The 25,420-nt window shown below is 41.8% G+C and overlaps 1 protein-coding gene across 2 annotated transcripts in view; it reads left to right on the forward strand.

Annotated features, from left to right (window-relative positions):
• The first annotated feature begins 12,471 nt into the window (after positions 1–12,471).
• The window catches only part of Slamf1 (signaling lymphocytic activation molecule family member 1), a 30,823-nt gene continuing 17,874 nt past the window's right edge, over positions 12,472–25,420 (forward strand). For both annotated transcript variants that reach the window (XM_090340656.1, XM_090340655.1), the window contains exons 1-3: positions 12,472–12,547; positions 20,149–20,487; positions 22,716–23,006. In XM_090340656.1, coding sequence (XP_090196782.1) covers positions 12,472–12,547; positions 20,149–20,487; positions 22,716–23,006 — 706 coding nt within the window. The remainder of the gene's footprint in view (positions 12,548–20,148; positions 20,488–22,715; positions 23,007–25,420) is intronic.

Raw genomic sequence — 25,420 nt, forward strand, 5'->3', positions numbered from 1 at the left:
TGGCACCCAGAGCCACAGTGCCACTTCCCATTTTCTAGTGATTAATTGGAAATCAGAGTCTGACGTTCCTTAGTGCCCAGGCTGTCTTTGAACAGTGATCCACAGATCTCAGCCTCCTGAGCAGCTAGGATTACAGGCATGAGCCACCGCTCTCGGTCGCCCAGAGGCATTTTTAAACTTGAAATTGTATAAATTCCAATTTTGGTGTTGGATTTGAATTTACCAAAAAGTTAAACTTAGGTGACAAGACCCACCCTACATAAAGAGGACTCGGTAGCTGTTTTATACATTCGAAATAAATAATATTTGGGGGTTGACTTGCATTCATAAGTGGTTTTGGTGAGACTAAATTAGGTGTTAAAAAAGTTAAGTGTTAGAGTTAGGTGTTAAAAGAGTTAAAATTAGTTAGGACCCAGATGCAAAAGAGACTTTGCTTCAAAACATTTTGCCTCAGCCACTCCCCAGCCCTTTCTAGTTCCCATGGCCCAGGGGAGAAGATTTGCAGCAGGCACATGATTAAGAATAAGCAACCAATCAGAATATTGTGGGACCTGACCAATAGAGTGTCACCTTCCAAAATATGTAATTATAAGAGGGTAACCAATCAGAGCACAGCCCAATGTATAAAATTCCCTAGCTGGGAAGAGAGGTAGGAAGGAAAAGAAGGCAGGAAAGAGGGAGGTAGAGCTAGCCAGAGAGTCAGAAAGGAAGCCAGAGAAGAAGAGAGAGAGAGAGAGAGAGAGAGAGAGAGAGAGAGAGAGAGAGAGAGAGAGAGAGAGAGAGAGAGAGAGAGAGAGAAAGTGCCACCTGGGGAAGATGAAAGAATGGGTGAGGGCAAAAGCAGTGCAGATATTTGTCTTCACATGAAGACTTTCCAAGACTTCGTTTCTCAAGACAAGAATTCCTGAGACAAGAACTAGCCGAGGCTACAGCATCAGTAGAGTTGAGGGCAGCAGAGCTGCAATACCAGCAGCCATTGTCTGCACTGAGCTGCATCACTAAGCAGGTCTTGCCTGCTAGAGGGTATATTCCTAGCAGTCTGCTAGTATTGAGCCCAGAGGGCTCTGAGTGCTGCCTACTGAAATAACAGCAGAAAATTATGCATCAGTGTGTTGAAAGGTTTAGTTCATATTTTCACACTGCTTTACATTCTTGGTTGGGATTCTCATTTTATTTATCTCACTCTTCCTGTTGTATATTATATTCTGCTATTTTTCCCTTAAGAAATAGCATAGTCTTGGTTGAAAGTTTTCACTTTCTATGAAGATGACAGCCATTTATTACTAGAAAGGTAGAGTAAAACTGGAAGAGATAAAAAGGGAGAGAAAGCATCCCTTGACAGTCAGAGGGTAACAACTAAGAGCTTTGAAGTTTTCAGTTTTGTGTATTAGAGCTTTCAAATACTCAGGGCAGTAAATATAGTAGGCCAGCACTCTACCGCATGACTCACACATCCTACCCTTTTTTGTTTTAGTTATTCTTTCAGATAAGAATGTGCATTTTTCCTGGGGCTGGCCTTGAGTCTCGATCCTCCCCCTGGCTTCCTGTTTAGATGAGGCAAAGGAGCACTCCACCTCGCTGGGTTATTGATTGAGACAAGATGTTGTGCTGGCCTGAAACCAATCTCTACCTCCAAAACAGTGGGAATGACAAGAGTGAGACCTTCCATCAGGCTTAGGGCCTTTAAACAGGTGTTACATACAACTCAGCTCCTAATGTTAATTCTTGAGAGTTCTTCAGATTTCAAAAGTGTACTTCTGTTTCTGATTTATGCTGCAAAGTTTCTGTTGACTCTCATAGAGAAGCCCCCAGGAATTAGCACTCGTTCCAGAGCACCTGAAGTCTTCTGTTGTACGTCTCTGAGGAGTACCCTTGATGGGGACCTCACAGCCCTACTTCCCCAGCGTCCCCACACGCAGCTACGTGAGGATCATTTAGTCACCGTGCCCACTGCCAGGAAACAATTGTAAAACAGCTATTACATGCCAGACACCATGCCACATACTTGCACCTTTTTTTTTTTTTGCCAGTCCTGGGATTGAGCTCAGGGCCTGTGCACTGTCCCTGGGTTTTCTCAAGGTTAGAACCCTACCACTTGTGCCACAGCACCACGTTTGGATTTTTCTATGTACGTGCTAGGCAAGCACTCTTCTACTCAGCCAAACTCCTGGTCACTTTTACCTGCACTTTTATCATTTGGTTCTCCCAACAGCTCTCAGATACTTCATCGTAACTTTGTTGCTCATGAAGAAAGAATAAATCAAAGAAATTAAACAACTTGCGTAGGGTGGCATGATTTATAAGTATCAGAATAGGAACTTGAACTCAGGTCTTGGATCTTAGGACTTGCATTCTTGATTGATCACTAAGCCAGCGTTCTAGACCAGTCTACCACACTGCTTAGAAAGAAAGATTTGGAAATTTGCAAATTTTACTTTATTTTTTCTTAGAACTGATATTTAAATTCTGGCCCTTGTACCTACTAGGTATATACTCTACCACTTAAGACAATATCCCCAGCCCTTTTTGGTATTATGTAGGATTTTTTTTGATAGGGTCTTGTTTTTGTTTTTGTTTTCTGAAGTTGGCCTAGACTGCAATGTGATAACTATAGAAAACTATGGTGGATTCTGTTTCTTTTACTTTCTTTTCTTTTTTCATTACTGGAGATTGAACCCAGAGCCTCATACACATTAGGTAAACACATTACCATTTGAACCACATCTCTAGCTCTGTATTTTTTAAATTGTATTTGATTGTGAAATTGTATAGAGGTTTTCTTTCTTTCTTTCTTTCTTTCTTTCTTTCTTTCTTTTTCTTTTTCATTTTTCCAGTCCTAGGGCTTGAACTCAAGGCCTGAGTATTATCCTTTTTCCTCAAGGCTAGCATTCTACCACTTGAGCCATGGCACCACTTCCAGCTTTTCTGTGTATGTGGTACTAAGGAATTGAACCCAGGCCTTCCTGCATGCTAGGCAAGCACTCTGTTGCTAGGCCAAACTCCCAGCCCCTCTAGCTGTGTATTTTTTTTTTGCCAGTCATGGAGCTTGAACTCAGGGCCTGAGCACTGTCCTTGGACTTTCCTCAAGGCTCGTGCTCTACCACTTGACCCACAGCATCACTTCCAGCTTTTTCTATGTATGTGGTACTGAGGAATCAAACCTGGGTCTTTATGCATGCTAGGCAAGCACTCTACCACTAGGCCAAAGTGCTGGATCCTAACCTTGTATTTTTTTTTAAAGGTCAATTAATTTTTTTTTAAAAAATGTTTTTTTGTTCCAGTCCTGGGGCTTGAACTCAGGTCCTGAGTACTGTCCCTGAGTTTTTGTGCTTGTGTCTACTCTACCACTTTGAGCCACAGCACCATTTCTGGCTTTTTGGTAGATATGAGTCTTATGGACTTTCCTGCCCTGACTTGCTTTGAAACATGATCCTCAGATCTCAACCTCCCGAGTAGCTAGGGTTACAGGTGTAAGCCACTGACTCCTGGCTTACATTTTTTTGAATTAGCATATATCAACAATATGAGAATGTTTAATTAAATTTCCACATGTGTACATAGTGTGCATTGAACATATTACTCCCTCCATTTTATTTTCTTTTAAACTTTTTCAAAGCCAGTTACCAGTGTCTCATGTGTGTAATCCTAGCCTTCTGATGACCCTGGCTTGAAGCACCCTCAATAGGAAAGTCCATAAGACTTTTCTGTAATTAACCACCGAAAAGCCAGAAGTGAAACTGTGGTTCAAGTGGTAGAGTGCCAGCCTTGAATGAAAAAGATAACGGACAGTGCCTGACCCTTAGATCAAGCCTACTACTACCAAGAAATACACACAAATATACATATATGCATGCAGGCATGCATTAGGGTAAAATAAAATGCTTTTTAATGTTATATTACATTTTCAACTTTAAAAAGAAGAAGCGTCCATTAGGATTCAGATGAGAGAAACAACCTATAGTGTGTGTGTGTGTATGTGTGTGTGTGTGTGTGCGTGCGTGCGTGCGCGTACGCACTTATGTCTGTACATATAAACAGATTTATTATCAGGAATTGGCTCATGAGAGTTAATTATGGAGCCTGAGAAATCCTTTGATCTCCAATCTTCAAATTAGTGACATCAGGACATCAGTGGTATCATTCTCTTCCAGAGCTGAAGAGCTGAGAAACAGAGAATATGGGGAAAAAAATCTCAGTTCATGGGCATGAGATAAATGAGATGTCCTAACTCAAGCAGTGAATCAAGAAGCTGAAGTGATGAGTTCTTCCTTCTTTTCTTATCCATACTGGGAAGGGTAACTTTTCCTGACTCCACTGATTTGAATGCTAATATCATCCAGAAATATTCTCACAGACACATTCAGGAACAGTATTTAATCTACACACCCCAAATTAAAGACAACATTCATTCAACTGATCTAAAATCAAACATCACAGAATGAAGCTCTAATGTTTATAAATCTAATCTTTTAAAATAATTTTATTGGAAGGGTACTGTACAGAGGGGTTACAGTAACAAAGTAAGGTAATGAGGACATTTCTTTTCTCGTAGTGTTACCTCCACCCTCCTTTTCTCCTGCTATTTCTCCCCTCAGACTCCCCTCCCTTCCAAGTTCCAAGTTCATTTCCAACATTGTGTCTAGTGAGTTTGGCTGTTGAATTGGTTCACCCTTTGTCCCCCCATTTCTGTGATTCCCCTTCTCTTCCCCAAGTCAGATAAATTTACATATAAGACAAAGAATACTGAAATCAGAAACAGTGACCACAGGGTAAACCAGAGGAGAAAAAGAAAAAAAAAAAGAAAAGAAAAATAACTGAAAAAGTACACAAAAAAAGGAAAAAGAGAAAAAAAACAACCACAAAAGAACCTCTTGTTTCCATATCATAGAGATCATTCAATTAGCATCATTTTATGTGGTCCTATGTACATAGCTACTGGGCTATTGTGAACCTCTCTGCTAGGACTATTCTAGGGATTGTCTAATTATTACAGATGAGGGAAACCGTGAAATCTATGTTTCCTGGGGTCTGACTTACTTCACTTAATATGATTTTTTCCCAAGGTTTTCCATTTCCTTACACACAGGGCAATATCATTCTTTCTTGCAGAATCATAGAATTGCACAGTTTCTTGATCTATTCATCTACTGAGGGGCATCTGGGTTGATTCTATGTCATAGCTGTGTTAAATAAGGTTACGATGAACATAGTTGTGCTAGTAGCTTTAGTGTGGCCTGGTTTGTGATTTTGGGGGTAAATGCCCAGGAATGCAATTGCTATGTCCTAGAGGAGCTCTATGTTTAATCTTTTTGAGGAAACCTCATACTTCTTTCCAGAGTATGCAAACTTAATCTTAACTACTGGATTTAATAGATCATATTAGAAGTTGATCAGTAGATAAGACGTTGCTATCATGTTTTAAACTATACAGGAGCAATTGTATGTCTTTATTCACTTACTTATGTTTTTAGTTAGCATGTATTTGTAACAGGAGGGGGTTTATTGTGTATCTCCATATATGTACACAATACACTTGGAACAAATTCACTCTCTCCACCATATTCCTATTGTCCCTAAAAGTACTGGGTTCTGAAGGTCTTATGCTTGGCAAGGACACTGTCACCCAAGCACAACTTCAGCCCTTTTTTGCTTTAGTTATTTTCCAGATAGGGTCTTGTGCTTTTGCCGAAGATTGGCCTTGGACTACAATTTTTTACGCTTCCATGCAGTCGGTTATAAGTATGTGCCGCTATGCCCAGCCCTCTTTTCAAAGCAATTTTAGCCTATGTTTTTCAGAGTCAGTGCTGGGGCAGTACAGAGGAGAAGGGGAAGCAACTGGATTTCTACTACTCTGTTCTATCTACTGTCATCCTCCATAATTTAGCTCTCTAGTGATCCAGTAAGAATTTTGTGTGGGGGGAGGGACCATGGGGCTTGAACTCTTGGTCTGGGTGCTATCCCTGAGCTCTTCAGCTCAAGGTTACCACCCCTACCCCTAGGCCTGGGGAGTTGTCCCTGAGCTCTTCAGCTCAAGGCTACTGCCCTATCGCTGGAGCCACAGCCTTACTTCCCGTTTTCTAGTGGTTAATTGGAGATAAGAGTCTCACAGTCTTTAGTGCCTGGGCTGGCTTTGAACCACGATCCTCACATCTCAGCCTCCTGAGTAGTAGGATTATAGGTATGAGCCACTGCGCCTGGCTTCCAGTTAGAATTTTCATTGAAGTTTTCTATCTGCTAAGTTTTCCAAACTGCTAGTATATCCAAGCTCTGGACTCTCTTCCCATCAACCACACACATTACTGTTACAGTGCAGGAATTCCTGTTGTGGACTTCACAAATGATCATCTCAAGAGGCCACTGAATGATCTAATAGAACATGCAGTCACTTCTTATTCAACCATCTCTGTGTCTCAGAAAAGTAACTGGATTGTTAGGAACCAGAGCTTCTCAGAGAGAAAGGAGTGAGTTCTGCTTTCACAAGCATTTGCTGGAAGAGTAGTCAGTGGGCTTGCCAGTAAGTCATCTAGCTGTCAGAGAAAAAGAATCCCTCTGTTTGAGCTTTGAGGGGAAGAAAGGATAAGGCTGAAGTGGTTATCCAGATGTATAGTGTACTTTGACAATTATTTATCTACCAATCTGCCTAAGAAAGTGGGTCAGAGTTGGGGGAGGTGGTTTTGTGTGCACAGGAAAGGCTTGAGGCTGGTGATTGAACAGCCACTGTCCCTAGTTCCTGAATGATGTTCCTTCCTAGAAGGAGTAGCATGACATGGGCATTTCCCTCTCTCTAGCTACAATGCCAGTACAAACTCATGACTGAGAAGAGCTAGGAAACACCCAACGCTGCCAAGAATGTTTCTAAAGAGGCTGGAAGACAGTATGAAGTAAGTGACTTTCTCAGTTAGAGTTCCCCTCTAAGGTATGTGAAGAGTTGATAGTTGCTCCAGGCTAACCCCAAGAAGGGTTAATATGGTGTGAATTCCACACCACATTAGTTCTGGGGTCTAGCACCAGTAAAACTGAAAAGGAAATTTTCTGATGACAGAAGGCCACCATGTCCCCATCTCCTATTCTTCAGTGACCTGAACTGAATGTCCAGCTCTAGAGAGGCACTGTTGGGAAAGGCCTTGAACTGAGCAATCTCAGCCTTGTAGACATAAGGAACAGTGTTTTCAGTTCCTTTCCTAAGGTCTCTCACCCCACCCGTCTGCTCAAGCAGGTGACTGCCTAACATGAATACTTAATGTAAAGGAGTTGGGTAGAGGCATTGTTAATCTAGTCTCCCCACACTCTTCAGTCTCAGCCTCGCCATATGACTTTCTGGTGGACAGATCTGCTCAGCCTCCTTATCAGACACCTGCCCCCCCATGGGCTTCCTTATCTCACCCTGCTGGGCAGACACCAGGGTGTTTTTCCCAGTGTTTTCCCCAGAACAGGTTTAGACTCTGCAATTAAATCTCCTAGGAGATGTTCCATTTGGGGGATTTTATATTTATATTTTTGTGGGGGTTTTCTTGCCCAGATAAGTGTGCTCATCACGAGGCCCATGTATCAGGTAGTGTGGCTTGCCACTCAGAAACACTTGCCTGGAGGACTAACTCATGTAAAAGATGACATATGGTCAGAGGCCACAAGATCATCATTCGCTAGGAAGCCAAGATGGTCAGGGTCTATTTGGCTTCAGACATTATCAGGCAGATGACTTTGTTGCCCCCTAACCCTACAGTGTCAAGAGAGAAAGAATAGCAGATTACATCTTCATTTTTTTTGTGTGTCAGTTATGGGGATGGACTCAGGGCCTGAGCTCCCCCACTGAGCCTGTTTGTGCTCAAGGCTAGTCCCCTACCATCTGATCCACAGTGCTACTTCCAGGTTTTGTTTTGTGTTTTTTCTTTTGCCAGTTCTAGGGCTTGAACTGAGGTCCTCCTCAAGGCTAGCACTCTACCACTTGAGCTACAGTACTACTTCTGGCTTTTTCTATGTGTATGATAATGAGGACTCGAATCCAGGGCTTCGTGTATGCTAGTCAAGTATTCTACCACTAGGCCACACTCCTATCCTCTACTTCCAGCTTTTGAGTGGTAAATTGGAGATAAGAATCTCACAGGGACTTTTTGTCCAGTCTGGCTTCAAACTTTGATCCTCAGACCTCAGCCTTCTGTGTAGCTAGGATTACAGGTGGCATCCTGCTATACCTTCAGGGGTTTTTTGTTTGTTTGTTTGTTTTTTTGCCAGTCCTGGGCTTGAGCTCAGGGCCTGAGCACTGTCCTTTGGCTTTCTCAAGGCTAGAGCTCTACCACTTGAGCCATAACACCACTTCCAGCTTTTTTCTGTGTATGTGGTACCAAGGAATCAAACTCGGGTCCTCATGCATGCTAGGCAATTCTCTACCACTAGGCCCTACACCTTCACTTTTAAGAGCTGGGGATGGCCTTATTTGAAAACATAGCTGAGATGGTTTGGAGAAAACTCTTTTCTGCAGAACTATAGTCCCCCTCACTCTCAGGCTGGGGCTTTGCATAGCCGAAGGGGTTGTATTTGTGCCGCACATGAGAGAGGCTGGTAACAGAAAATGGTGGGCACCTGGGGTTCAGTCCAGGCTTTGGTCTGCTCCAGAAAGAAATATTTGGCAGACAGTGGACCATTGGCTTGCATGTTGGAAGGCTAAGGACCTTGCTCAGTATAATGGAAATTGTTTGGTGAATAGACTTGGCATAGACTCTGGACTCAGATAATACAAGATTTGAATTCCCAGCTTGGCACTAGTGGCTCATGCCTGTACTCCTAGCTACTTAAGAGGCTGAGATCTGAGGACTGTGGTTCAAAACTAGCCCAAGCAGGAAAGAAAGGTCATCAGATTCTTATCTCCAATTAACCACCAGAAAAAGGGAAGTGCTGTGACTCAAAGTGGTAGAGCAATAGCCTTGAGCAAAATAAAAAAAAGTTCAGAAACAGTCCCCAGGCCCTGAGTTCAAGCCCTATTACTGACAAAGAAAATAAGATTTGAACCCTTCCACCTTGCCAGACATTGACTAAGTGGTAGAGCAACTCCTATAGCTCCATCTCTAAAATGGAGAAAATTATGTCTGCTTCCTATTGCAAAGATAAATAGAATAGTATATAGAAATCTGAGACATCCAGGGACATTAATTGAATGAATTGTCCTTCCTTTATTCTCTCAGGAAGTCATGAGAAAATGAGGTACATTCCAGCAGAAGAAAAAGAGTTTCTGACCCAGATTCAACAGTCAGGATTTCCAGCCTCTGCCTTACGACACCACTAGCTTCATAGGGCTGTTATGAAGTTCAAATAAGGTAGTAAATATGGCTTTGAAATATGGCTTTAAAAACACAAGGCATAGGGCTGGGAGTTTGGCCTAGTGGTTAAAGTGCTTGCCTAGCATGCACGAAGACCCGGGTTCAATTCCTCAGTACCACATACACAGAAAAAAAGCCGGAAGTGGTGCTGAGGCTCGAGCAGTAGAGCTCTAGCCTTGAGAGAAGTCCAAGGACAGTGCTCAGGCCCTGAGCTCAAGCCCAGGACTGGCAAAAACAAAAAACAAAAAAACAAAACAAAACCACAAGGTATCATTGTTTTCATATCTTTTATTATTGGTCTGTCAATGTCTTCTGTTCATAGCTGAAGGAAGTAGCTTGGTATACCTAGTTTAAGAACTTGAAAAGTCTTGGGGGTAGTCATATTGTCCACGTCCTGTATTTGCTTCTGGTAAGTGGTTGTAAAAAATTACCAAAATCTTGGCAACTTCTGTGACAGGAAAGTTATTCTCTTACAGTTCTGGAGGCCGGAATCACAAATCTAAGGCATCTGCAGTATCAGAATCTCTCCAAAGTCTCTAGGAGGGAAGCCTGTCTTATTTCTTGCAACTTTGGATGTTCTCAGCTATTATTCTCTTTCTTGTCTTTACACTTTTTTTTGTCTCCCTGTGTTCTTCTCTATCTCTTCTAAAAATCTTCTCATTGAATTTAGGGACCACCCTAATCAAATGAATATGGTCTCATCCCAATCCTTACCTTAATTATATCTAGAAGACCTTACTCCAAGTTAGATCACATTTTGAGGTTTCAGGTAGATAAGAATTTGAGACACTACTCAATCTGCTAAAGGGTCTCAGTCTCTACATTTAAATCATGTCTGGTCTTCACTCAATGTACACCTTTACTGAGTTTCAGGTTGAGCTGAACAGTAAGTCCTAATTAATGCTCAGAGGCTATCAAGTGTAATGGAAATGACATAATGTTTTAGGTTTGTTTTATTTTCCCACTACTGTGGATGGAGCTCAGGGCCTTGCATTTGGTAAGCTGGAGTTCTACTACTTGAGCTACACTGACTATTTGAATTAGTCTCCCTTGAACTTTTCTGCCTGGACTGGCCTCAAACTGTGATCCTATAGCCAAGTAACTAGGAGTATAAGCATGAGCCACCACCTGGCTATGGCTTACTTTATTTCTGTCAGTCAAGGCTTGACCAGAGCCTGAGATTGATAGTTGAGCTTTCCTACTCAAACCTAGTGCTCTATCATTTAGAGTCACAGTGTCACTCCTGATTTTCTGGGGGTTAAGTGGTAATAAGAGTCTCATAGATCCCCAGATCTCAGCCTCCTGAGTAGGTAGGATTACAGGTGTGAGCTACTGGCATCAGGGTATGGTATACTTTTAAGTTTAATCTACATCAGTATGGATTTTTTCATCATTTTTTCACATCCCAAACAAATCAAATAAATAACACAAATAAAAATTCTGATTTTTGAATTTCCATGCTGCTTTAAAATTTCCATGGCTAGTTTCAAACTCCTGATGTAATCTCACTGAATGGAGAAGTGTGAAAAGAGGTGCCACAGCATTTCTACCACAGGGATTCAGTAATTTAAGAGCACAAATAAGTAATGCCATTAAACAGCACAAAGTAATAAAATATGGAGTTTTGCTTTTTCTCTTTTCTTTCTTTCTTTCTTTCTTTCTTTCCCTCCTCCTCCTCCTCCTCCTCCTCTTCCTCCTCTTCTTCCTCCTCCTCCTTTTTGCTGGTCATGGTGCTTAAACTCTGGGCCTGGACACTGTTCCTGAGGTCTTTTGCTCAAGGCTAATACTCTATCTCTTTGAAACACAGCATCACTTCTGGCTTTCTGGTGATTGATGATGAGAGTCTCACGGACTTTCCTACCCAGGCTGGCTTTAAATCAGGATCCTAAGATCTCAGCCTCCTGAGTAGTTTGGATTTCAAGGCATGAACCACCAGCAACCAGCCTGTTTCCTTATTTTTAAGTATAATTCAATTGTAATTTATGTAAAAGCATATAAATTTAATTTGATATGAATGTATATAATTGAATCATGACCCTGTTTATCAATCAGCTCAGAAGATTCTTCAAAATTAACAATTGGCTCACATAAGGTCCACCCTGACATGGTGTACTCAGGCATGGTGGAAAAAAGAGAGGGAAACAGTGAGGGGGAAAAAGTCCATTCATCTTTATTATCATCTTTAACATCCTGATGCTTTTGGAGAGAGCAAGAGGAACATGCCTGTGACTTGTTACACGGGATGAAAACACGAGCCAGAGTTAGGCATGGTAGTGGACATACCTATAATCTCAGCACTTGGGAAACTGAGGCAGGAGGAATGGTGAGTTCCACCAACCTGGGCTATATGAGACTGTCATAAACAAAACAAAGCTAAAGGCAAAAACACTAGCCTGGCCTTTCACAGTTTCCTGGTAAGGACTGGTCATGTATTTTCTGGTGTTCTGTTCTTTTAGCAGTCTTTTTCTATCCATTTCTAACCCCCTTTCCTCAACAAATAGAGGCTCTAAAATAAAAGTACCTCCTCAAAGCTCAGTATGTGGATTACACAGTTCTGCTACACTGTTGCTAGTAGGGAAAAGGGTTTTGACCAATGCTCCTCACTTCTCATCCCTCTAGGTATTCTCTGAAATCTAAAGGAGGCCAAGTTTCCTATCACATTAGATGACGGTGATCTAAGTTCATCTTGGAACTCCTAAATTTGTAGATTGTTCTGACTCAAATCCAACTTTTCTTTAGCACTATAAGACAAGTGAACAAAGAGAACTGCTCAGAGAAGCCGTGACAACCATTTCCTGGAAACAGTTGAGAAAAGGAGGAAGGGAGCAGCACATTTCTGTTCCCAATCAGTTTGATTGAGGTGACTGCACAGCCTCTTTCCCAACTTTCATGGTCTAGAAGTGTAGGACTCCTAAGCAATTCTTGAGAACAACCAAGTGACTGAAGGCTGAGGAGAAATGAGCAATCCTTAAGACACAGGCAGAAAAAGCCCCAGTGAGATAGGAAGCTGCTTCAGAAGCCTATTGGTTCCTGATGGGTAAACTCAACAGCAGAGGCGGCAGAGGCCACACTGACTGATCTGAGCTTACTCTCTCAGGGCACCTGCAAGCAACTGGCAGGCCCCTGGACCAGCCTCTTTCCTTCTCATCTCTGGCCAATGGATCCTAAGCGCTTCCTCTCCTTGAGCCTCCTGCTGTTATTTTCCCAGGCTTTGGAACTGAGCTATGGAACAGGTGAGTGTTGTTCTGTCAGAGGGTCAGACTCCTGTGATTAGGTGCCAGGAATGAACACAGCCTCCCAGATGAAGAGAAGACACCAGGACTGAAGATTATGATTCCGTTGGCTATTCTTCAGTGGCTGGCTCTGAGTTTCTTCTGTAAAGAGGAAGGAACAATATAAGTTCCTGGGCCTGTGGGTTTCAAGGCTCAGATCTCGCAATCCTAGTTTTCAAGGAAACCAGGAGCCACAGGCACCTGTTAGATCACCAAAGTTTGTTGTAGAAGTTCTAGTTAAATGGTCTTCTGGGGAATGGAACTCTGAAAGATTTGTTCTGTGTCCCTGCCCTGGAAGCAGATGCTCATGAACACACCAGAAGACAAATTAGAAAATTATCCACTAAAAAGCCAGGTTGACAGTGGGAAGAGAAGGTAGAAGTCAAAACCTCAGGCTTTGGCTGGGAACAAACAGTGGCTACAGTATGATCATACTAATGGCAATGGGTTTTCTTGGGGGGAAAAAACAGGTTCCAAGGCTGAGAAAGGAAGGAGAGGTTGGGATTTCTCTAGATTACAGAATGTGAGAAATGCAAATCAGGAACTCCTGAGGCCAAAGCAGCTCCCACATTAGAGCCTAACAGGCAACAGTGATTTTGGAGATAGTGTTTGCTCCTGCTTTTCTGGCCTACTTTTCTCCCATGGCAAACTATTGTTTTCTGTTTAGTAACATCAGGGATATGAGAACAGTATCTGAAAATGGGACTACCAAGCAAGAAATGGGCAATGGGCTGATTGTATGAGAAGAACAAAAAGCTCTGTCTGATTCCATGTGTTGGAACTTTGGTTGGACGGTGGCAGGCAAAGTAAGAGATGTCATGAGGGAGAGCGGGGGAAATTCTGAGGCTCTGGGTGTTTTGGGTTTGGAGTTTTTAAGACTGTAAATCAATCATGGACTTTTCCATATCTTAGGGAAGCCCTGCAATATGCCAGGGATATGCGGGTTCTGTATATGGGGTCTGTCTCTTGCCAGACTCTCAGATGAAAAGGCCCCTGCTCAGCTTCCTTTTCCTTCAGTCTCAACAGGCTCATGGCTCTTACTTCCTAAGATCTATGATAAAACAGAACTGAATTCAGGACTCAGAAAGCTAAATGGAGGCATTTCTAGTGTTCGCAGAGAAAGCCGAACCTTCCTTGCCTTGCACCCCCTGCTTGCACTCCATTTTTGGCCTGCTTCTTGGTAACTGTACAGTGTGCTAGGACTGAATCAAGAGCTAGATTTTCTCTGTCTCTCTTGCCCAATGCTGGGTCTTGCTTCTGGCCACTCAGGTGCAGCTGACAGCTGAGGCTTCGGAAGTCACTGGTTAGAAACAGCTCAGCCATGGAAGGTATGTCACCCCAACCGGTGACTGCTCCTTCCTCACATTCCATTTTCTGAAATAAGTTTATTTTTTTCACCGTTTTCATGTTTAAATATGTGAGTATTTTTGTGAAAGGCCAAGAAAATCTAAGTGGAAATGCTTTGTAAATGAGACAGGTCAACCATGACATACTTATCCAATCAAGAAGCTTGATGCCTATAAAATCAGCACCTACTTCCCTTCTGTTTCTGCTCAGCTCAGTTTCAAATTTCCAGTCAGAATTTTACAAGTTTAAAAGTCTACATGTTCTTTCTCTCAGTTCAGCAAATTTCTATTGATCCTAATTGAAAGAAAGAAAGGAAGGAAGGAAGGAAGCAAGGAAGGAAGGAAGGAAGGAAGGAAGGAAGGAAGGAAGGAAGGAAGGAAGAAAGAAAGAAAGAAAGAAAGAAAGAAGACTTAAATGTACTGTTAGGCTGGGAGTTTGGCCTAGTGGTAGAGTACTTGCCTAGCATGCATGAAGCCCTGAGTTTGATTCCTTGGTACCACATATACAGCAAAGGCCAGAAGTGGTGCTGTGGCTCAAGTGGTAGAGCACTAGCCTTAAGAAAGTTCAAGGACAGTGCCCAGGCCCTGAGTTCAAGCCCTGGGACTGACAAACAGAAATGTACTGTTATTATAAAGGCGAGGTACAGTGGGTTTACAGTTCAAACTTTATTTTTAGTGCAATTTTAGATTCATTGCAAAATGTAGTGGAAGATACAGTTATTTCCTGTACCCCTATTGCCACAGATGCATAGGGGGAATTATGTATAGCTTCCCCCATTACCAATACCCCCTATAACAGCAATATCTTTGTTATGATTAATAAGCCTACCCTAATGAGAACTTTTATTACTTCATGCACACCCTCCCCATTTCCTCCACTGAGTACACTGAGAGGGTCCAATCTGAGAGGGTGTCCACTGGTCCACTGCATGCCAAATGTCAATCTAGTCATTGCTACTTCTTAAAAGCTTTGCTCCTGTGATATGAGTCTCTCCTCTTCATTGTCTCTAGACAAAGAAGTAGTATTGAACTACAATCAGGAGATTAGGGCTCTCTGATTTAGTTTATACATTGACTTGTGATTATTCCCATCAGGAAGAATCTATTAAGAACACATGGTGTGGCAGGCACTGTAAAAGCTGTATGGGAGGCAAAATGAACAAACATAGCCTCTGCCCAGCTCCTGACACAGGGTCTGGTATGGGATAGCTCATCCTCAAATGTTGGTTGAATGAATAATAGGTGTATTCCTGCATCCTTGATATAAACCTGGCACTGCACATACTAAGTGTTTTGTGTGTATCATGCCACACCTATTTGTTTTACTATTATTACCATTACAAATGGGAAGAGGCACCAATTAGTTTAGTAATTTCTTTGTGCTCCTGTACCTTGATTTTTATCCAATTCCATTTGTGAGCCAATGTTCAAGGAGCAAGAGGAATAGTAAATTCTGTATTTGGATCCCATTATAAAAACTAAGGTATTTTTGAAGTGTATGAATTAAAATTAAAGAACAGAAAAATTTAAAGGTCAGGCTCAGGAAATTATAGAACCTGTAAGAAGTGTATGATTTGAAATTTGGAAAGAAGTTAGGAACTTTTTTCATCGGGCAGGTTTACTCTTAAAACTTTTATGAACCTGTCTGTTTGTTGAAAGAGAATCCCATATAGATGTCTCTAAAGCTTCCATAATACAAAGAAGAGTGAGTAAAGACTAATCCCACTTCCACAGCCATTGCTAAAAGTAACCATTATAAACCAGTTTCTTTGTACCTTTCAAATATGTACACACATATATATGTGTATATATACATATACATAGGTGAATTCCTTTTTGTAAATATCAGTATTTTCTTAAGAAATAAGTATAGAGAGATAGCAGGGTGAATTCTTATGGAGGCATAAGTGCAGAACTAAAATGTTGCATGTGCTCACCGAATGACAAGCAGTATGTTGTACCTGACATTGAGGGTTAATAGCTAAAGCACTTCAATCTCTTAATCTGGAAAATGTGACAAAGGTCCCCATTATTCCCCCATATAAAATAAAGCAGAATACTTCCTGACTGTAAAAAGAGAAAAATTTAGACTCTGTGTTGTCCTTTGTTCATTAGCTTATTTGTTTATTCATCTCATTCTATTTTATTCATTCATTTGAGCAATAAGGATTTCCTAAGCTCCCACTATGTTCCATGTGGGTGTTAGGGATACAACAATGAATTAAACAAAGTCCCTACCACTGGCACATGATAAACTGAGTAAGAATGGCAAAGTGAACCAGTTATAAATGATGAGTGAAACAAAGGAAGGCTGCAAAGCCATTGAAAGCATGTGACAGGAAAACCTAACCTAAGCTAGGATCCAGGGAAGCCTTCCCTTAGGAAAAGATGTCAAGGTGGAGACATAAAGGAGAGAAGAAATTATCTAGGTAAGCAAAGGTTGTTGTAGGCTAAAAATCTGAAGAATGGCAAATGCAAATAAACTAAGATTCAAAGACCTAGCACTTTCAGTACTACCAAAGGATAGGAACTTGACTGATGGCTATGCTTAAAATGCAACCTCAAATTACCATTTCTTTCTGAGCCCAAATATACCACAAGAATCATAGGATCAATATGCTTCTGCTTCTTATCTACCTGAAAAAATATGGTAGCAAGATGCTAAAAGTATACCAGAAATATCTGGACAAAAAGAAAAAGTAAAAGAGGTGAGGGGGAAAGAGAGACTAGAGAGAGAGGAAAGGAAAGGAGAAAGGAAAAAAGAAAGAGAAAAGAAAAGTTATTACATAGAATCTTTTTTTTTTTTTTTTTTTTTTGCCAGTCCTGGGCTTGAGTTCAGGGCCTGAGCACTGTCCTTGGACTTTCTCAAGGCTAGAGCTCTACCACTTGAGCCTCAGCACCACTTCCAGCTTTTTTCTATGTATGTGGTACCAAGGAATCGAACCAGGATCTTCATGCATGCTAGGCAAGCACTTTAACCACTAAGCCAAACTCCCGGCCCAGTTAGAATCTTATATTGTGGAATGGTTGGCTCAATCCTTCAAATTCCAGGCCATTATTGAGGCCCCTGTGAATCACTCTGGTTTCAGATTTGAGTTACCCATGAAGGAAAGTGAGTTGGTGTTTGAAGTTATGAATATTTCCTCTTAGACTCTTTTGGTAAACAGGGCTGACTGAATCATAGGCCCGTTGGAAAACACTCATCAGCCAGTAGGATGTTTCAGGAGCTGGGACTCCACTTGAAGGGTTTTACAAACCACTTTAAAGCGCCACTCATCTTTCCACTGGTGCTCGTGTAGAATGATCTCAAACACCCCCAGCCATTCACAGGCACTGGCATTACATCATCATTCTTCACGTGGGTTGTGTGAGGGTCTCTTCCCAATGAAGTTTTGATTCCATTTCTCATTTGTGTAAACTCCTTGGCCTGTCCGCATCTGCCCCATTTCTGTTCCTATTTGCCCTCTTATTTTGTTTTATTTTTTTCTTTAATATTTTTGGCGTGGATTTCTCCTATCTTATCTTACATCTCCTTTTTCTCCTACCCCACCAATTTTACACTCTGAACGCCACTACAGTCTAAGTGGTCTGTAGGATTTATGTTGGGTGAAGGGGTGCATGGGACATTTGGGAGGGTAGAAGTTTATAGTCTTTAGAATGGGAATACTTCCCATTCATTTTTTTGGACTAAAAAATTCAGCAGTATTTTAATGACTCTTAATTCTTAAATCCCAGAAAAACCTACATACCTTATCTGCATTCTTATAAGCAAGTTAAAGACCCCATACTTGAACCTGGGTGATTCTCAATTTTCTCCCATTCCTTTACATACAAAGACGTCGGGGTCAGAATTGAAGCGGTCCTGCTAGGTCCTGCTCATTCCATCACTCATGAGGCCATTTGAACAGTCAAGCATTCCTAGTGTGCCATGGGTCTGAATGTCTTGATGTAGAAATCACCCCCCAGTACCCACAATAGCAGTAACATTCCTCATCAAACAAATGTCTGAACACTGTTTTAAGGGTCAACACAGTAGCAATATTTAAAAAGAATAAATGCCTAATCATCTTTCTCATTTCCTATAATAATTATGCTCCTGAACTACACGGATCCTGGTTTTAGTTCAGGGAGATCATCCAGTCATGCATCTCTAGTATCAGTGTGGGTATTTACCAGAGTGGGGGGTGGATTTCAGGGCAGTTTGGTATCAAGAAATATTTTGGGCAGTTTATTCCATTTTCTAAAAGCTCATCTTTACCAGAGCCAAAGGTAGATTCATGATTGAGACAGACGGTTTTATTTTACTCTTCTGAATTTCTTATCAACTAGTATAATCTAAGTTTTCTGAGTCACACACTACTTTCATGAGCACTGGTTTATGGTTAAATTCAGTTACTTGAATCTTAGGCAAAGCTGAATAAGAGACTTGTCAAATATGTTTTTTCACATTTGTAAATTCAATAGGTATCTATTAAAAATTTCCTATGTGCCAAGTGTTTCACTGGAACCTAGGCCCAAAACAGTAATGGATGATTGCTGGAAAGAGAGCAGGAAATGGAATTGGAGGGATACCAGGGATAGCATATGATGGGTCTTTGAAGGTGTATCCGGGAAGGAATGTTTGCACTATTCTAGGAGTGCTAAAAAGCCCTGGAAGTTTAGCAGCAGTAGAGACACAACATGGGGATGCCTCTGTGTACCGCACTGGATGGTAGGAGATTCGTTGGCCTGTGATGGTAGGAATAAAGGAGATCTGAAATGCTCAGATCTGAAGCTTATTTTGTAATTAAAGCCAACAGAATGTTCTGTTTGGCTGCATGTAAAGTGTGAGAAACAAGCAAGCCAAGGTTGTTTCAGTACTTTGGCCTGAGAAATTGGAGTGAAATGTGCTGTTTTCCAAAGGAACTACGCAATTGAGCGGCCTTTCAGAGCTCCACAAACTGCTTTGTGTAGGCAGCTGAGAGTACAGCAAAGGGGTTAGCTAGAAGATCTAACGTAAGCATTGCAGAAACAGGTCCAACTATGTAACTGATGGGTGTGATACAGAAGAGAACGAGTTGGAACATTGAGCCCTAGGTACTGCAACATTTAAATGTCTGAAAGAAGCACAAGTCTCCCCAAGGAGATCATGAAGGAGAAAACAATAAAATTGAAGTGAACTTGGGAAAGTATGGTTGTCCAGAGACCAAATCCAAACAGTATATCTAATGTAGGGTGTGATGAATCATGAAAAAGTGCTCCTTGAATCCAATGAAGATACCATGGAGCAACAGGACCTCTGGCAAAGGCAGGTCCAGAGAATGATGGATGAGAAGGTATTTGGAGTGGGTATAGGAAATATTGGGTCAGGCACAGGCACAGAAAACACTGAAGGATGTAGTAAAGGACCTTGTGTAAAGGATGCATGTCTGTGTTGATGAACTCATTCAGGTGACCCATAAAGCAGAATGAAGAGATTATGGAGACAAAGTGCAGAAAGTGACCATTCCATCAAGGCATTCATCCAAGTAGGAAGGCTGATTTGCAATCCTAATAAATGGACGCTCCCTTTCTGTTTTTTCCCACTGAAACAACAAGCAAGGACAAGAGGGAGAAAAAGCCTCACAAACAAAAAGCTAAGGTGGGAGGGAGGAAGGAAGACAGATTGTGGGTTTTAGCAGGAATGAGGTGTTAAATAATCAGCAGGATGATTACTTATAGTGGTTATAGTTATGAGGTTTTGTGTCTTTCTATTCTTGTTAAATTGACTTAGCTTTTCTTGAAAAAGAGAAATAAAAGCATTAATAAGTTTCTCAGATGTGCTTAGAGGAGTCCAGGTTGAGTACTGGGCTCAAACAGATTTTACTGTGTTTCTCATCACTGGACATATTCCCGTATGAACTCAGTATCAACTTCTGTCATTTGCGTCCTTCATCCTATAAAGCCAACAGTGTCATGAGCGACAGCTGAGACATTCTAGTCCTAACCTGGATACTTATTCATGGACTCATGTCCATCTGCATGGCTCTATTAAGTAATTTTGAGAGTTCAATTGGGATTTTTGAACTATTGGGGATATGGTGGAGACCCACGTGCAGTCCTTAGAGGCCACGGAGGACCTAGCAACTCCAGAATCATTGCAAGAGGAGAAATAGGCTCAGCCTGCCATTTGTAACCCACACCATGATGTATTTTTCCAGAGCTCTATTGTAAGGAAGTCTCTTCTCCTTCCCACAGGTGGAGATGATATGAACTGCCCAAAGATTCTGCGGCAGTTGGGAAGTAACACGTTGCTGCCGCTCACACATGAACCGATAAACAAGAGCATGAACAAAAGCATCCGTGTCATCGTCACAATGGCAAAATCACGCGAGAGCATCACCAAGACGAAAATTGTGTCTCTCCACACATCTGATAAGGGCTCTCCACCTTATCTGAAAGTTGGCTATCAGTTTCACCTGGAAAGCCTGACCCTGAAGATCTTGAGAAGTGGGAAGGAGAATGAGGGGTGGTACTTTATTACCCTGGAGGGAAATGTGTCAGTCAAACAATACTGTGTGGAGCTGAAGCTTTACGGTAATAATGGGGGTTTCGCTACTCCATACTACAAGGCCAACATGGTCTCTTGGCAGGGAATTTACTCCTTTCTCGTCAACAAATGATATTTGGAATTGGCAGCAACTTGAAAGACCATCCAATCCAAGGAGTACTTAAACTGTGCTTCCTGGAAGGCATCTTTTCCCCTTGCAGTTAAACACTATGGTAGCTGGTTAGATCTAGTTATTTGTCCTTTCAAAAGAAAAGAAGTCCAGTTGCCTCATGGGCTGAAGGGTATAGAGCCCCAAGAGTCTTCATTTGAAAATGAGATTTTGTTTGGGGAAAAAAAGAGAAAAGGTTCCTGGTTTTTCAACAGCTTGAATACCACCTAACGTCACTTTCATAGGCGAGGGGAGACTGAAATGCAGAAAGAAGTGTTGTGTATGCATCCACTTGTTTACATACTTTTGTGCAGGTGGTATACTGCATTGGAGGTTCTGGGCAGAGAGACCTGAAAATCCACCCACACACCACTCACCAAACCCAGAAACCTGGCCGAGGATCACATCTTTCTGGTGGAAGAACATGTTTTCTTTTTTGTCATTTAAACAAAGGCTCTAGTTACAGTTACAGTTACAGTTACAGTTCTCAGTTCTTAAAATAGAACCCATGTCCACTCAAGTCCAAGGACAATGCTTTTTTTTTGAGCCTTGTTAACTGCCACTCCTCCTTGATATACCCAGTGTTTGTGCCTTGGGCCCAAAGGCTAGTCTGAATTACCAGGTATTCTGGTAGCCTTATGGAGCTTTCCTGATTTTTCCAAGTGACTTCCTTATGCATGGGAATAGAACAGGAAGTCCCATTCACCAGCATGTTTTTGAAATCCTTAGGAATCTAGAGGTGGGACAGAAATAATCTCCCTGGGGGCCAGGAGTTTGGCCTAGTGGTAGAGTGCTTGCCTAGCATGCACGAAGACCCAGTTTCGATTCCTTGGTACCACATAAGTAGCAAAAAGCCAGAAGTGGTGCTGTGGCTCAAGTGGTAGAGCCCTAGCCTTGAGAAAATCCAGGGACAGTGCTCAAGCCCTGAGCCCAAGCCCAGGACTGGCAAAAAAAAAAAAAAAAAAGAAATAATCTCCCTGTTCCTCTCCTGTCATACCATTACCATTCCTGCAAATATGATACCCAGAATTCTCATAAACCTCTCCCAGATCCATAGGTGTCTGGATCACTCCAAGAAGCAAGGTTATTATGAATGTGCAAGCCTCATCCCATGTATTTTTCAAGACAGTACATATGACATATTGTCATTCTGTCCTTTTGTTTCTACAAGTTTATTGCCTTTGTCACACCTGTAACACTTTCAAAAGAATGATGTGTGCAGCCATGATTTTCTTCTCAAGTCAAAGGAAGAGGCCGAACTTTTGAGACAGATGGACTGAGGTTCTGATCTCAGTTTGGTCAACTTAGAAGTTGTATAAAATTATATAAGACATTCCATCTCTCTGAGACTCAGCTTCCTCATCTATAAAGTTGGAATCATTATAATTAACTAGAATTTCTGAGAAAATTTAAAAGGCAATGGATGCACAAATCCAGCACTACGCGTGTCCTGTTGGGATTGTGAATAATAAGACTGTCCCTTTGTGGTTGGAGTGTGACTCCATTGGTAGACCACAAGCCACTGAGCAAAAGTGGCAAGTATAGAGTTTGAATACTGGTCTTGGACCAAAAATAAATGAAGATTGTCCCTTTTAACTTGCCTATATCATGACACTAGAGTAGTATAAGTTGATCGGACTTATGGCTACAATTGAAAATCTTTCTAGATCCCCAAAAGCACACACACACACACACACACACACACACACACACACACGCACGCACACTGTAAATGGAATCCAACCACTGAAAACCCTGGCTTTGGGATCTAAGAGGCCATATTTTAAGCCAATTCAACCAGCTTTGTTTCGATGGAATAGAGGAGAACTAGAAGGACAACACAGGGAAGAGTGTCCTAACAGTACTGGCAGAGGGGAAATAGAAAATGGAATTCTTCTGTGTTGCCTCTTAAGAGGGACCTGGAAAGGAAGTAGTAAGACGTGGGGGTGGAACAACAATTTCCAATGAAAGATCATTCCCACTGAAGCCCCTTTGAGAAGGGACAAATGCCATTTGGCTGCACTTAACTGTTGGCCAAAAAAAAATCAAGGGTGCGTTTCACAGGGCTCCTTTTGGTAATGGCTCCCTTTCTCCTCCTCCTGACAGAACAGGTCTCCACTCCAGAAATTAAAGTCCTAAACAGAACCCAGGAGAGTGAGAATGGGACTTGTCGCTTGATGCTAGCCTGCAAAGCAGAGAAGGGGGACCATGTGGTTTACAACTGGACTGACGAGGGAGGCTCCCACCTGGAGAGCCCCGACAACAACTCCCACTTCCTACACATCACCATCGGGCCCCAGCATGCTGACAGAATCTACATCTGCAACGCAAGCAACCCTGTCAGCAGTGGCATCAAGACCTTCAATCCATCTTATTTGTGCAGGTCAGATTCCTCTGGTGAGTATCCGGTGGCCGCTACAGTGCCCCACCAATGAGTAAAGGCTGAGTCGCTAACCAGGATAATGGATCTACTTCCATAGCCAAGGTTTTCACCATGGCAACAGCACTTTACACTTCCTTTACTGTGGAAGACCTCTGCTGAGCATTCCATGGGCTTGCATGCAGTGATTCTTATGTTGGCCCGATGAGGTTTTTTATGTTCTGTGAATGGTGAAACAGCTCTATACCACCAGTGATTATTTATTGATCACCTGTGTTGTAAGAGATTGGGAGTGGATATGACATGAAATCTCTGCTTCTGAGTAATACGTGCTAAAGATATGAAGCAGCTGCTAAATAATGCAACAGAAGAGCTTCATTTTATAGACACAATTGTGAGCCTCATAACAGGTTCAGGGCCAGAGGAATCAGAGAGGTAAGACCAAGACTTGAGCCAGGAGTTTGGCCTAGTGGTAGAGTGCTTGTCTAGAATGCACGAAGACCCGGGTCCTATTCCTTAGTACCACATACATAGAAAAAAGCCAGAAGTGGTGCTGAGGCTCAAGTGGTAGAGCCCTAGCCTTGAGAAAGTCCAAGGACAGTGCTCAGGCCCTGAGCTCAAGCTCAGGACTGCCAAAAGAAGACTAAGACTTGAGATGTGAAAGTGGAGGAATAAGAATGATTAATTGGGTCACACTTTATTATTGGCAAACACTTTGAGCTATATAGAGTCTCACAACGTTTTGCCACATGGATGCTATCATTAGACTCATTTTACAGTTGAGGAACTCGGAAGCTCATGCACTGGATTATCATTCTCAAGCTTCTTTAACTGTGGATGATGGAAGTAGCATGGAAACCTTCACCTTTCCTCTAGGACTTTTTTCCTCACAGAGCATCTTAGTTCTGTTAGAAGAGACATCTGGTTAGGTAACACCATCTAACTAGTGAGAAACAAGACGGAACACTACTCCCTGCATCAAAGTTCCAAATCCCAACTCCAGGCAGGTCCCAGGATAGAAGGACCAAGATGCTGGCTCTGTAAGGTGTTGCTTATACTCCAACATTCTCCTCTTTGCACTCAAGGGGAGAAAATAAGTCACTCCACAAAGATTTCTGCCCACAGTAGACACGGTATCTACGAGACACCTTTCCCAAATGACCAGAAATGGAGAAGTAAAGAATTTAACTAGGTTACACCCTCAACATAATGCTTCCTACAGTTGAATCCTTTGGGAAAACATCCCCTGATGTTTGGCATGCACTTCTGAGTTCTTCTAATGCATTGGACTAGGTTCCAGTCATTTTATAGCAAGAGCCAACCATTTGTCCATTTTCTGAATGTATCTGAATGCTTGCCACAAAACATTTTTAGAGGCTAATCCCAATCCAGATGTCTCTCCCTGCCCACAGACATTCAAAAAAGTAAGAGAAATTTCAGAATAGCATCGCAGGAGTTTTAGATCCAATGTTGCCCATTCTAGTCACAAGTATAAATCATCTAACCTCTCAGACACAGGTGCTTATCTATAAATAAGCACACTGTCAGGCTTTGCCATGCTGGGGCTTGAACTCAGGGTCTTAGGTTTGCTAGACAGGCACTCTACCACGTGAGCTATACCTACAGCTCAAAAACTGGCAGGCCTTGACTGTATACTATATGCTAATTATATCACATCGTATTTAATTCTCACAGCAGCCAAATAATATGCATGTTATTAATGTCCCCTACTTTATAGATGAGGAGACAGAACTACAAAAAGAAAAAGTAAAAAAAAAAAAAAGACCCAAAACCCCTTATGGGGATCCTGGAATCCTTATAGTCATTAATAGAAGATAAAGGTATTTTAAATACCTTATCAACCATGATGAAAAGGTAGTTGTTTCCTTGAGTGGCAGCAGAAGTAGCTCTTACACTAGTACAGCCCTCTTTGGTTATAGCAGCCCACTTAAAGACAAATCGCTAAATGTTTTGCCTTTACTGATCCCCAAAATGGGAGGGAAGATTCTTTTTATACTCTACAAGACTCTAATATATAATAAAGTGTTGATATGCCATAAAGCTTACACTAAGACACATTACTCTAGGCATTCTAAGAGAGTATATGAAAATGCTTCATCCACGTAACATGTGCTAAACCACGTCGAAGGTTTAGCAGACACTAGTGTGAGCCATAGCACTGGATATGAAGTCACGTCTTATACTATGGGAGACAAGAGGCAAGAGAAACATGGTGCTCTGAGTAGAACTCTGTCAGAAGCTCAACCAGTGACTAAGAGAACTACTGGAGTCCAGGAAGTCATTACACTCTCTCTGGCCACTGTTTCATTAGCTACAGGCAAACAAACAAACAAAAAAAAGAGTGAACTATTAAGTTTCCTTCCAGAAGCAATAGTGCAATAGCCTACAGTTCAGTTAATGTCTATATCAG

The sequence above is a fragment of the Megascapheus bottae genome, chromosome 10 (genome assembly GCF_031878675.1).
Source record: "Megascapheus bottae isolate mThoBot1 chromosome 10, mThoBot2.hap1, whole genome shotgun sequence".
In the NCBI taxonomy this organism is placed as follows: domain Eukaryota; kingdom Metazoa; phylum Chordata; class Mammalia; order Rodentia; family Geomyidae; genus Megascapheus; species Megascapheus bottae.